At 46.3% G+C, this 13677-nt stretch overlaps 1 protein-coding gene across 2 annotated transcripts; it reads right to left on the reverse strand.

Annotated features, from left to right (window-relative positions):
* Positions 1-478: 478 nt before the first annotated feature.
* Positions 479-12865, reverse strand: nup155 (nucleoporin 155). 2 transcript variants are annotated; one of them, XM_083670355.1, is made up of 35 exons: positions 12736-12865; positions 12196-12360; positions 11906-12043; positions 11665-11761; positions 11475-11545; positions 11264-11356; positions 10782-11045; positions 10620-10693; positions 10399-10490; positions 9759-9856; positions 9496-9663; positions 9281-9381; positions 8946-9116; positions 8658-8768; positions 8485-8579; positions 8281-8366; positions 7938-8003; positions 7681-7831; positions 7443-7509; positions 7181-7296; positions 6916-7019; positions 6577-6710; positions 5874-6065; positions 5634-5772; positions 5359-5494; positions 4646-4799; positions 4402-4506; positions 4096-4250; positions 3836-3965; positions 3578-3691; positions 3337-3457; positions 3105-3215; positions 2520-2656; positions 2292-2398; positions 479-1949 (listed from the first exon to the last, which is right to left on the reverse strand). In XM_083670355.1, exons 2-35 carry the CDS (start codon positions 12335-12337, stop codon positions 1811-1813), a joined length of 4179 nt encoding a protein of 1392 aa, XP_083526481.1. In that variant the 5' UTR covers positions 12338-12360; positions 12736-12865; the 3' UTR covers positions 479-1810. The 2 variants fall into 2 exon arrangements, with proteins under 2 accessions (XP_083526481.1, XP_083526480.1); XM_083670354.1 differs by having other exon boundaries at positions 10782-11048.
* Positions 12866-13677: the final 812 nt, after the last annotated feature.

Genomic DNA, 13677 nt, shown 5'->3' on the forward strand with positions numbered 1-13677 from the left:
GTTCTATAACTGAGTGTCTCTTATAGACAGCTAATTAGGGTGACTGAAGGAGGAGGATGTTAATTGATAGAAATATGACTGTCTTTTGAATGCAACAAGCACTTCATCAAGCCTTTCAAGAGGTTTGACTGTTCTCCAAGAATCTGCTTACAAGAGGGAAATCAATTTTGCATCTCAGGAGTCAAAGCTAGTCTAATTGTTTTGTTTTCAGCACATTAAAATCAAGGACATTTTCTGCCTCTGTGCTTCAGTAATTGGAGGAAAGTATCTCAGCAACTGTGTTAGTGACATCATCCAGCCCTGAGGCACAATTATCCTCCATTAAGGGTAATTATGTCAACAAAAGCAGCAGGGACATAAAGTATTAGTCTTAATTCTTGAGAACACAATCTACACAGGCATATCTGTTAACTGTCAATAATTGTGAGGTTGGTTCATGTAGTGACAGGTTATGTTCACTGTAAATGTATAATGCAAGTTCATAGTGCATAACTGAAGTTTTATTTGTCATAAAAAGCACAATCAAAAAGGTTACCCAACAGGTTGCAAATGTTATTATTCTTTTTGTTGCAATACAAACTTGAACTTTACCATCAACAAAAAAACCAATGAAAAATCTAAATGGGTCACTTTCTGTAAAAACTGCTTAGTATATAAAATTGCTCATTCCTGTGAGGGCCACCTTCTCAGAATAAAGCTACTTGAATGGCATCCTCATACAAGGCATGGATTGAGACTCAATTTACCTAAAGACAGAAGTACAACCTACATAATTATACACACTCGTACTTTCAAATAAATGCTATATACAACTTGTCAACCAAAACAGACACACTGATCAAGGTTTTACAGAATATAAACACGGAGACCTGAAAGTATGGTTTAGATGTTGCAATAAACCTTTACCAGAGAAGGTATTCTGAGTGTAATACGAGTCCAATATTCCACTTGTATTGGAGGCCTGGAGGTTGATTGGTACTTAGGAAATAAACATAATATGCAAAACCTTCACATCTCATGGGGGAGAACTTTAATCTAGGGTCAATATGAGATTAACAAGAAAGCATCCATAGTTACCACCAGTCCCCATGGGTAAATGTAAATATTGTGTGCTTTACTGAATCATGGTATGTTCAGTGAAATACTTTGTTTGGGGTTAAATCAGCACAATGAACAACGAGTGGATTCAAGTTGGAACCAATCAATCAGAGAACAGTCATCCCATCTTCTGGCCACTCTAAACCAACTCCATGGTGTTGGTTGAAGTGAAGACCCTGTTCACCCTTTAACATTCTCATCCCCTCAAATTCTTGTTTTTTTCCTCTCAATCTGTGTAAGATAACAGTTAATGTGTGTCCAACAGGCATAAGTGAAACAATTCACTCAGACAGCCACCTGTATCTTGTTTTGTTTTCCCCCACCTTTAACATAACTTTCATGCTTATTGTTTACAAAACAAATGCATATGTATAAAATAAGTTAAAAATAGGATGTAAAAAGTCAGGGGTGGACAGAGTGAACTGGTCACTGACACCTCTTCATGAAATACAGTTCTTCAGGTCTCCACTATTAGACTGAACGGTTGTCTAACAAACAACAGATTCACTTATCAGCCAGAAGAGAAGGAATACAAAGATGCATGGACTCCTGTGACAGACATTCAAATCATGTTATGCCAAACTCCTGATCATATGCAAAGCTCTGTCAATCCTGACGAGACTTCTGAATAGGAATTTAACAGTAGCGGTTTCTCTAGCTTCTCCTGCCCTGTGACCTCTGATGATCTGGTCAACAGCGGCCCTCTGTGACCTCAATGAACCTTCTCCAGCTTAGCCTGCAGGGCCTTGAAGTTGCCGATGGTCTGCTGCAGAGCAGAGTTGGGGCTGAGGGACTGCAGCTCCACCAGGTAACCGCAAATGTTATCCAGACACACGTTGGTGAACCGCCGTCTAACAGAGAGAGAGAGAAATATTAGGGAAAGAATTTTAAAGACGCACAACAACAGATAATGAAATACATTTTCCTATATTTTATGAAGCGTTCAATTGTCATTGCTATGTATGCAACTGTTTATGCTCTCCAATAAAGTTTGCAGACAAGGAAATAAAGAGTTTAGATAACAATCAAATATATTTTCTCATATTACATGAACAACACATTCATTGCTAAGTAATACAACAGCATATACGCTTGACAGCAGCAGTGTGTCTAGACTGGTCAGTTTATTCACCCAACCACTGAACACTGTCAACCAAAAATGGCGTACTTGGACAAGAAGAGAGTTAAGTTACCTGTCATAGGTTGGTACTCTGCTGGGGTCGTCCACGTAGCCTGACAGCAGCACATGAATGCACTCTACCAGGTGGAGAGGCTTTTTCAGACGCTGCCAACACGGGTCCTGGGAGCAAGACAGTCACACACACATAAACACCACTACTTTAAGTGTATGCCCAATTTCCTTATGAATGAAGTACTGCTTCGGTCAAACATGTGCGTTTGAGATCATACGAGACACATACTCGTGTTTTGAAGAGCTGGTCGTAGACCTCCAGCAGGCGAGGCAGCTGTACTCCTATCTCCTGCATGGTGAAGGTGACAAAGCCAACATCCCAGCCCAGACGACACACTTCCTGTTCCAAAAACTTCACTAGGAATTCTGGTAAGACAAGACAGGGGAAAAATAAATGATCAGTATTAAACATAAATTATATTAAACAATACGTGCATAAATTGTCAACGTAGCATAAATTAACTGCGTTGGTTGTGAATACATCAGAGAGATCATCATCATTGATGTGTGTGTGTGTGTGTGTGTGTGTGTGCGTGCAACAAATCCCTCGAGCCCCAGGGTAGGCAAGCTTGGACAGGACACATTGTTGGGTGTAAAATAAAGCAATTACAGATATAACATCCAGACCCTACAGACATACACCTTAGAGACATATGTGTTGACAGACAGTGTAATTAGATGAGCAGGTACGCTAAGTGGATAAGGTTGGAGAGGTAGTTTAAATGTTTTTTTACGGAGAGGAAAATCAGTTCTGAAATCATGGGGATAGTAGAAATGTGACTCTACTGGTAGATGAGCAGACATGTGGTTTTACCTAATGGGAAGTATCGGGGCGTTCCAGCGTATATCTTTCCCAGGGACACCAGTTTCAGACTCAGAGCCCTCATTCTGTCAGCTGGACTCATGGCCACACTGTCACCCAGCTCTGGAACACAGGGGACAGTACATTTCAGGGCACGAGGTGACGTGGCCTTAGGGCTTTGAGCGGATGTTTATCAAAATCCATCTCAGTCCAAAATACTGGTGGCACGCACAAACAAACACACCTTTCTCCATGATCTCCTGCCACAGAGAGTGCACGAGGATGGGGTCAGAGTGTCCTGCACAGTGGATGATGGCCAGCTTGCATTCAGACAACCGGAAGTGATCAGCAAACTCCCCATAGAGCTGGATAGGAGACCAAAAGGCCACAGGTTAATCAAACCATGCGGACGTAAACATGTTGTCACGGCGTGTACACTTTTTCATTTCTTTTATTCTTTTTGTGGCTTTCTAATGCGTCGTCACCTTGGTGATGTCCATGAGTTCCGAGTCCAGTTGTGACACGGCTCCTTGCACAGATGGATGCTGGGAGTACTGTCTGCTCAGTGTGTCCTGGATCTGCACCTGAATACGCACCACCTGGGGAGGGAGGGAGGGGCCACAGAGACGACAGGAGAAAACAGCATTCAGTTGAAAGGGTCACATTTGATTACATTCAGATCACTTCACAGAGAAGTTTAGGTGTGTTGTAGTCTGGGCTGTCGGGAGTGTTCTGCCACGTACCTCCATCTTCTCCTCCAGCTCATGCAGGAACTCTCCGTCCGCTCCCTGGGCGGAGATACAGGAGGAGCTCTTGGCAGACAGGATGGCACGAGAGATGTACTCCAGCCTCTGCTTCAGAGAGATCTCAGTACTGCGCGCGCACACATACACACACACAAAGATGTACACAGGTTAAATGTTGTGTAAGTGTAAGGCTTTGAGGTAAAACAGCCTGCTTCTCCATCATCATTAGAGAGGAAGATTAAACATGAGACGTATACCTGTGCATGTCAGCGAGCCGGGCCAGGACATGAGAAGCCTTGCCAAAGCTGCGACTCTTCTCGTAGTATCTCCACAACAGATCCATGTTCCGCACCTTACTCTGGTCCTGCTTGATCATGTGCATCAGGTGCTCCTCCAGGTAAGGAGAGTTCACCTGGACAACACACACACACACACACACACAAACACACACAAACACACACAAACACAGGCCATATCAATGTTATATACTTATCCACAATAAAATACAGACCGGTGTACTGTATATCAGGGTCTGACAGTGGGACTATGCAGCAGATTCTTACCTCCAGAAGCTTGTCAGTGAGGTCAGCCTGTATCAGCCAGTTGTAGAGTGCTATGTGGAAGAGTTCATCCTGTGACCTCTGGGCTAGACCAATCATCTGCTCAAACTACAACGGACAGAAGGGAGGAGAATCATGACAGGTTCTCACAACACTGGTAGTAAGTAAGGCTCGAATGCTGGTGGTCTTTTGTCAATCTTTTCATAGATGACCACCGGCTCCAATTTACTTTCTTCTCAGCACTCACGTGGGCAGTAGCGTCCTCGTTGCTGAGCATGTTGGGGTCAGAGGTCATGACGGGGGGCCCTGGCTGTTTGGGGACGCTGGGAGACTGAGGAGCGGCCTTGCTCTGGTTCACCAGCTCCTGGATGGTGTCTGTGATGCACTTATAACACGACAGCCTAAGGGAGGAAGGGACAGGTAACATCAGCACAGGAGGGGAAAATCAGGTCAGGAGGTCCCTGAGAGATTGGAACAAGATTTCCACTGAGGTCCTTTTAACCTCGGCTCCCTGTCATTCTTCTCACCTTGTTCGGAAAGCCTGGGGAGGTTTCAGGCAGAAATTCCCTACAGAAGGGTGGAGACCTATAACGTGCTAGCCACACTCCCCACGTGGCTAGTGTTCCAACAACCAAATTATAATTCCAGGAAAAATCCAAAAACCACTTCAGCAATGTCCATTTTCAAAAAATATAGCTTGCTAGCAGTGTGAGCTAAGTTGATTTGCTAACACTGACTAATTCGCTCTTTTCAAGAGTAACAAAAAGGGAAGGGGTTTTTTGTTCTCGAAGCGTCACTTCTGCCCAAAGCCTATTCATGCGGACGCAGTCAGTGTTCCATCCAAGCAACATCAGCAAATCGAAAATTCTCTAGACCTCCAAACGAAGCATGAGAACAACGTGATTTGGAGGTATGGCTACACAAAAGGTCTGTTTAACACTAATGTGAAGAGGTACTTACCTCTCCTGGAAGGCCTGCTGTCCAGCCTGGTCCTCTTCTGGCTCTCCATTCTTGTAGAAGTGAGGTCCCAGCCTCTGAGGATCCTTCTTATCTGCTGCAGTGAGGCACAACTCCAGAACGCCCTCATAGAAACGCACTGAGAGAGAAACATCCTTAATGTCACACACTAGACACACTAAATATGGGCTTACGTGGCCATTTCAAACTCTAGCTAGAGTGACGAACAGAGGTGTGTGTGTGTGTGTGTGTCTGACGAAAAGAGAGAGCAGCCTTACCCTGTCTGTACTGGGAACAGACCAGCGGCAGGTCTGTGTGGTGGCTGATCTGCTGGTAAAGCCGGAGGGACTCCCTCAGTGTGCGCTCCTTATCAGCCTTGTTCTGGATCTGTCTGGAGCCCTGCAGCAACTCATTAGCCTAAGAAGAAGAAAATGGGATTCAGTTAAAACCAAAAAACTGCACAGTGGATGGTTTCACCGCAAATGTGTGTGTGTGTGTGTGTGTGTGTGTGTGTGTACCTTGGAGCAGACGCTGTCATCGCTGCTGTACAGTAGGGGGCAGATGTCTCTGAGGTGGTTGCTGACAGCATCCACAGAGGCGCTGTCTTTGATGTAGACGTTGATGAGGGCAGTGATCAGCGCTCCGGTCAGCTCCCGGCCACGGATCACCACGTCCTTAAAACTCACGCCCTTCATCTGCTCCTGGAACTCCTGCACAACGGTCACACGGCGCTCAGAGAAGGCTAGCGAAGACAACCAACGCTAATGCAGCCCTGTCAATCAATGACTCCTAGAACATACAAAGCTCTTCGATATCCATATTATAAGCTAGTCAGTGATAGACAGAACAGTGTATGGGTTATTCCACCTGTAGTTCACCTAGGTGAGGTAGTGGAGGGTACTGTAGCTAGGTGAGCAGTGAGGTTGTGGAGGGTACTGTAGCTAGGTGAGCAGTGAGGTTGTGGAGGGTACTGTAGCTAGGTGAGCAGTGAGGTTGCGGAGGGTACTGTAGCTAGGTGAGCAGTGAGGTTGTGGAGGGTAGTGTAGCTAGGTGAGCAGTGAGGTTGTGGAGGGTACTGTAGCTAGGTGAGCAGTGAGGTTGTGGAGGGTACGGTCGCTAGGTGAGCAGTGAGGTTGCGGGGGGTACTGTAGCTAGGTGAGCAGTGAGGTTGTGGAGGGTACTGTAGCGAGGTGAGCAGTGAGGTTGTGGAGGGTAGTGTACCTTGGGCAGCTCAGAGATGATGAGACTGAACTGATGGTCACACAGCAGCTTCCACAGAGACAGAGTCTGGCAGGAACGATGCACCAGCTGCTGGATACCCTGCAGGGAGATCTTCTCATAGGCCTGCGCTTCAGCTGCGGAGAGGGGAGAGGAGAGGGGGCAGGTTGAGAATGAGAGGCATTAGACCATCAGTCAGAGACTCCCGCAACTCAATAACAGCGTTTCATTGTTCTTTCTAACTTTAATGTTCAAACAGAAGGTTATAGGGCCGATATCAAAGTTAGGCTGCAGTCCTCCCATGGTGGAACATGAGTCACACATTCAGACAGAAACACTCACTGTGATACTTCCTCTGGAGCTCTTGCTGCACCTGCTGAGAACTGGCACCGTCAGGACGCATGAAGCCCAGCAGCCTTTGCTGCAGATTCGCAGGGGAGCTGAAACTGACGAGATCAACATGATGTTATTTACCCAGGCTGACGTTGAATATGTGCGACATCAGCAGAATTAATTTAGCAAGACAGCTATAGAGCTGTCCACTGTATTTAAGCCTGTGTAAAGCAGTGAGCCCAAGGATTGGAGGTGACAGAGGGAAGGATCTTACCTGGCTACGCCCAGAGATGAGGGGCTAAACTGAGAGTTTTTGTCCAGGAATTCCTTCAGACCCCGGAGCTCCAGGAGCACTGACTCCAGATCAGAGGAGGTGGCTGTGCTCTCCAACTTGGGGGGAAAAAAGAGGAGACACACGGTAACAATGCAGATGAGACACCCTTAGGCTTATCACCACCATCATCATCATCACCATTGTTAAATCATCATAACACTATATATTTAAAAAGGGGACGGAATTGTATTGCGATACTCACAATACTGGCAGACTGGTTTCCTTTACTGATGATCTTCTCCACAGCAAGACTCCCGTCCCAGATATTTCTGTTCATCAGTAAATAACACAGATGATCAGAGAGGAACTATACTACTTTAGAACAATGATCACAAAATAGTCAAGTAACTCCAACCATGACGGAATGTCTCTCGCTCCAACACACACTTTAATTGTGTGTGTGTGTGTGTGTGTGTGTGTATGTGTCCTTAGTGACTCACCCCAGTATGCGGGTGAAGTAGACACTGATCCCATTGTGTTTCCCTGAGAAGACCACCTCCGGCCCAGAGGACATGGCTGTGATGGGGGCAGAGCCTGACAGCATGGGGGTGGCTGGTATGAAGGGTGTGGACACAATAGGGGGCATCATACCTGGAACAGTACGAGGAGAGACCAATAGGTAAATGTGTGTTCAATTATGTTGAAAAATCATCAGACAAATACAGTACGTAGAGAGAACATCAGGAGGGTCATGTACCTGGACCAGGTGTGGCTAAGAAGCTAGGGTTAGGGAAGGGGCTGCTACCAAGAGGCATAGGGGATCCTGAAACAACAACATCCCGACACAGGCAGGCTTGGTGTGAGACAAGAGATCCAGACAACTTCTCATTCATCTCTAACAACAACATCCCAACACAGGCAGGCTTGGTGTGAGACAAGCGATCCAGACAACTTCTCATTCAAGTCTAACAACAACAACATGCTTTGTCTGTACAAGTTTGAACAAGGGATATTTGCTATGACAATATTGACATTGGCATGTTATAATTAAGAGGAATTTCGGATGATAGTATGGCCCCAAAAAGACCATAAAAAGTAACCTGGTACAGGAGACCCAAACAGGGGTCCAACGTTGCTTGGGGCAGAGAGAGCTGAGGGGAACCTCATCTGAGCCTCTCCTCCATACCTATGGAGGGAATACATATAATCTCAGATGTAACAAAGCAGTAATGAACATTGGCCTAAGTGAGTTACTGTGTGAGTACAAGTGTGTGTGTGTGTGTGTGTGTGTGGTGAGGTCTGACCTGAAGAAGGCTCTGGTGGCCCACTGAGACACCTCTCTGTCGCAGGCAGAACTGGAACAAGCTAGAATCAGAGAAGTGGCACAGGCCTGTTCCTCCTGAAGGGGAAGAGGAGAGTATTAGTCAAATGTGTGTGTGTGTGTGTGTGTGTGTGTTAGAAGTAATGAGACACTTACTCTGTGCAGTTTGAAGAAGCGTTCAATTTCTTCACTCTCTCCACCGGTACAGCTCACCAACAGGTGGCGCAGCTGGTCCACTGGTCGCAGCTTGTGGAAGATGTGACTTCCCTGTGGGTCAGAGGAGCAATGATCAGAAGAATACAACTATTTCCAGACTTTATGCAAGGTACTAACATACTAGTACCATTCAAAACTTTTTTTCGGAACCTAAGACAAATAACTTCAAAATTTGGTCAATGAAGTCAATTTAATTCCAAAGTGTACAAGGTATAATATAGACTGTACCTTGGCAGAGAGGAGGACAAACTTCTGTGGGGGAACGTTGTGTTGCTGCACCACCACAGGAGAGTCAGTAAGGGGAATCTGATCCTTATTCATGGGTGTAGAGAGTCTGGGTGCCTTCTCCTCGTCGATGGCACACAATGCCCAGGAATGCCCATCTACATTCGACATCATCTGCAATATAACAAATACAGACAATTTAAGCAACGGGTTTTAGAGCATTTTGAACATGTGAGCTGATAGTAACTGCAAACTAAGATTAGTTTTGCCAGGAGGCGTGTGAGGCCCTCTCTGGGTGTGCTGGTGTGATGTTTCTAACCCTAACCCTCTGCTCCTACCTGAGCCTCCATTAGGGGTTTCTTAAAGGGGAAGGAATCGTGGTTGATGCACCACAGGATGTCACTGTCCTCAGTCTCAGATGCTGCCATCAGGAGCACTCCTGTGGGGGGAGGACAGACCAGAGAGATATGGGTGAGACACTCCCCTGGGATCAACCAGAGAGGACCAAACACAACAGGACAGGAATGATAGGGAGATTTTGGGATAGTGTTACCTTTGCTGTGTAGAGCCTTGTGGACCTTGGCAGGCTTCTGCAGGGTGGACGAGGCGGAGAATCCAGGGGGCAGGCGAACGTGGACCAGGGCTAGCAGGCTAGGGCGCCCTGCCATGTGCTTCTGATGTGGCAGGGAAAAAGGTGTGGTGCTAAAGTAGAGGCGCACTCCTGCACAGTGAGAGAGAGAGAGAATGATCAGGAAACACTTATCCTGTATTGAATTTAAATTTCCATTTTTCTCCTTCTCATGTCAGTCTCCTTACCTGCATGAGTGACAGCCAGCAGGTGGCAGTCTGAAGACTCAGGTCTGTCTATCACAGAGATCTGGACAATGGGTTTGAAGACAGAGCGATCAATGGTTCTATAACGAGAGAGAGAATGACAGCCTTTGGTTACCATCAAGGCTAAGCCAACATTAGAGGTGGAGACTAACGGTAGAAAGAAAGACTGTTTATTTGCCATGCAATCAATTCACATCAATTGTTGGAATGGGTCTTTTTGCACACACCCCCCCCGAGACAACACACACGCACTGCACACCCCCCCTCCGAGACAACACACGTGCACACCCCCCCAGGGAGAACAGAGCGCTGGGCTCTGGGCACAGGGTCAGCCAAGTCAGCGCCCCTGGAGCAATTCGGGGTTAAGTGCCTTGCTCAAGGGCACAACGGCAGTGGTAGGGACCTGGATATGCTGCCAGCAACCCTCCAGTCACCAACTCACATCCAGATCCCTCCTGGAGCGGGGATCGAACCAGCAACCTTCCGATTGCTGGCCGGCCTCTTTAACCTCCAGGCTACCTGCCGCCCCCGTAGCAGTGAGTGGCTTGACCGGTACCTTGAGCTGGATTACAGAGGAATAAGAAGGGAAGATATCTTAAAGGTACAGCAAACACAGACACACCTGGCAATGTTTCCAGCTGCAGCCACGATTGAACTCTGTGACATGGCAGCCACACGACTCATGCCCTGCCCATCTGCACCCAGGTCATACACCTGGGAAACACAGTGATCATTTACATGCAATGCTCTAACAAATTTCCAAATTAGTAATTTCTGTGCTTCAGGAAATAAGTGGATGTTCATTGTGATATGTCTATACCCTAAGGGGGGGGGGGGAGTTACCTGCAGGACCCCCTTCTCTGAGCGGGTGAAGAGAGTGTTGCGGGAGTTGTCAATGGCAATCTGCACAACGGGGTCTGTGGAACACAAAGACACACGTGTCTAATTCAATTGGAAAAGTAGAGCATCGACAGTTCCAATTCCGCAAGGAGCGACTATCCTTACCGTCCTCGGAGAAGGAGAACTGGAGCAGGGAGGGAACGAGGAAGGACAGGCTGCTCTTGGAGTGGTTAATCTTTTTGCAGCGCTGGCTGAACCAGCCAGCCTCGGCCTGGTAAGCTATCTCATACAGACAGCCATCTTTGCCTGCCAGGAAGATGCGTCCCAGGTCTGTGGAGGTGATGGCTAGGAGGTAGGTGTTGTCTGTGGGGATGGAGTATAAGGGGTCTGGCAGCAGCTGCATCCCACCAGACATGCTGTCATTCAATCCTACTAAGAGAGGGAGAGGGGAGGGGTGGGTAGAGAGAGAGAGAGAGTGCTATGTTCAAGAAATATAATGTAATGTAGCCCATATGTTTATAATGGTATTACCCACACAATTATCATGTTCTTCTACACAGAATGCATCTAGAAAACGAAAAAGCAAAACCATGGGTATTTTTTTTATGTCTGGTGTGTGCTGCAGGTGTAGGACCTTCTGTACTCACCTGCCTGTGCTTTAGGGAAGCTGAGCCCCAGGATCACCACATCCACAGGTGTAGCCAACACCAACAGGAAGTGGATGTGTGGCTGGAAAATACCTGAAGGAAATAAGGATATCCTGCTGATAAACCAACTTAACTAAAAAAAACACTACTGTGATACTGAACGTATGGGAAACATTGGTCCCATAAGAGATATACCATAGGGCATTTCTACCTTGTTTAGGTTTCACCAGCCCCACTGACAGGATGGTTTCACTGAGCCCGTCAAAATAAGCCACATCCCCACTGCAGCAAAAGAAAAAGAAATAATTACATGGGTCCAATTCCATGTTAACAGCACCACCAATCTGATCTCAAATGCAAGAGCATGGACTTCATACGAACATGGATTGGTTGGTACTCACCCATCCTCATAATTCCACATAAAGATGTCGTTGTCAATGGTGAGCCATGCCCGACAGATCTCAGGGAAAACTCCCATCATGCAATTGCACTGCATATCTGTTCGATTTTGTTAGGGTGATTACCGTGGTAAATCTAACATGAACACAACATGACATTTGCATTTTGTCTTGTACAAGACACTCTTAGCACCATATAACAGACACCTAAAAACAGCTCCCTGTACATTTGCTCATAGGATACGGCTGAATTGCTCCACCAGCTCAGGGGGCAAGGGAACCCTGCGGACAGCACTGAGCTCTGGCAGGTTTGGCACACTGATTAGCCCAGGTCCCTGCAGGGGGTAGTCCATGTCTGATACCCCAGACAGAGATGGCATGTCTGTAAGACAGACAAAGAGACATTTACAGTGTGTGCGAACTGAATAGAATTGACAAACTCCTGCAACATATCCCTGAGCAACAAATAACAAGATTGACCGCGCTGTTCTGCAACCATGTGTCCATTGCAGACACCAACTGACCATCACTTACTGTGTGAGGGTACATTGAGGAGCTCCGACAGGTCTGGGAAGCAGCGGTCCTCTTGAAGGTGTCGGTCAATCAGCCGGCCGGAGTTCTCCAGCGCCTCAGCAACTGCAGCGGCAGGACTGCTGGGTCCCAGGATGGACGGCATTGCTTATGCTGGGACCAATGTGTCTAAGAAAACAGTATAACAAGATCTAACTCCATTCTCTTATCTCACTACCACTGTGACGCCATCCAGACCATGGCGAAATCGGACCAACGTTTCATGAAAATATCTCTGGTTTCAGACAGATCATCTGGGGACCAGTGTGATTAGTTAACAAGCTACCTAGCACAGACAGAGCTTTTTGTAATAGATATGACTCCTGACTGAGATGAGTAGAACTGGGTGGTTTGCAATGTAACTTATCACAACAACTCGAACTAGCAAGCTAGCTACCTGGTCAAATAAAAAGCGGGCTAACGTTAGCAACTTGCAAGCTAGCTAATAGCTTAGCTAACTTAGCCAGAAGCCATGTGAACACCTCAAAATGAACGTCATCTTACCCTGCAGAAAAAGCAGTCCGGTGGTACTCAATTCTCTACCGGCTAACAGTTTATTCCCAAGATACGTCTTTTGATGTAAGAAATAGCCAGCTAACTGTTGGAACCCGCCAGCCTCATGCCACTGATAGGGGTGAGGGGTAACAGGTCATGAGAGAAGTGTTTCCGGTGACAACAACAAAGCTCGTTGGTTTCTGTACGAAGGCTTTTGAGCAGCGAATTTTCTGTCTTCTCTACGACTTGTTCAGCTTCATTATTAAGTCTCATAAATACTGCACTTCCATGTAGCACTCATGCCGACTTGAGACCACAAAGACTTTATCAGAGATCGTTGCTATTTGACTTTATCCTAACTCGATGTACTGTAATAAACATGTTTGTCCACTAAGGGGTGCCAAAGGATTAGATATTATTCAAGAGCCAGTATGATTGCAGATAGAAATGTGGTCCACAGGTGAAAATGCCCCTTTGCTATACCTATCCTGCAAACTAGTAGCTACGGTATTCTTTGAACCCAATAATGTAGGAATACATTTCCATACCAATGTATGGTGCTGTCATCATGACTATAAGCCACAAAGCAAAAACTGTTTGACACAGAAAGGGGTGAGTAGTTGATAAGTGTTGCACTCTCTACCAGTTTGCCTTCTTTCATATGTTCACTTCAAACATTGTTATACCCAATTCAGTTTTCAAGACAGACACTGGAAGCAGCATACAGACAAGTTAGATGGCCAGTATTCCCTCTGTTACTAGATGATAAAGTGTTAAAGTTGAGAACACCGTATTAATCAAATAGACTACTAAACCCAGCCAAGGCAACCATTGAAAACATGGGGCCATATCATTATCAATGGGCCATACATTATAGTTCTAGGGAATCAAAATACTGTTGCCGCCTGAACCAACCTGGATGGTCTACATGGACTCAATATCATCTCTCCT

This window comes from Argentina silus (assembly GCF_951799395.1).
Source record: "Argentina silus genome assembly, chromosome: 5".
NCBI classification, from domain to species: Eukaryota; Metazoa; Chordata; class Actinopteri; order Argentiniformes; family Argentinidae; genus Argentina; species Argentina silus.

Excerpts from the sequence above, each read along its gene's own strand:
- nup155 (XM_083670354.1), bottom strand. The coding sequence starts at position 12,337 with ATGCCGTCCATCCTGGGACCCAGCAGTCCTGCCGCTGCAGTTGCTGAG. Across the intron at positions 7,832-7,937 it reads CTTAGCCACACCTGGTCCAG|GTATGATGCCCCCTATTGTG; the intron begins GTACATGACCCT and ends GTACTGTTCCAG. Across the intron at positions 6,711-6,915 it reads GCTCCAGAGGAAGTATCACA|CTGAAGCGCAGGCCTATGAG; the intron begins GTGAGTGTTTCT and ends CCCTCTCCGCAG.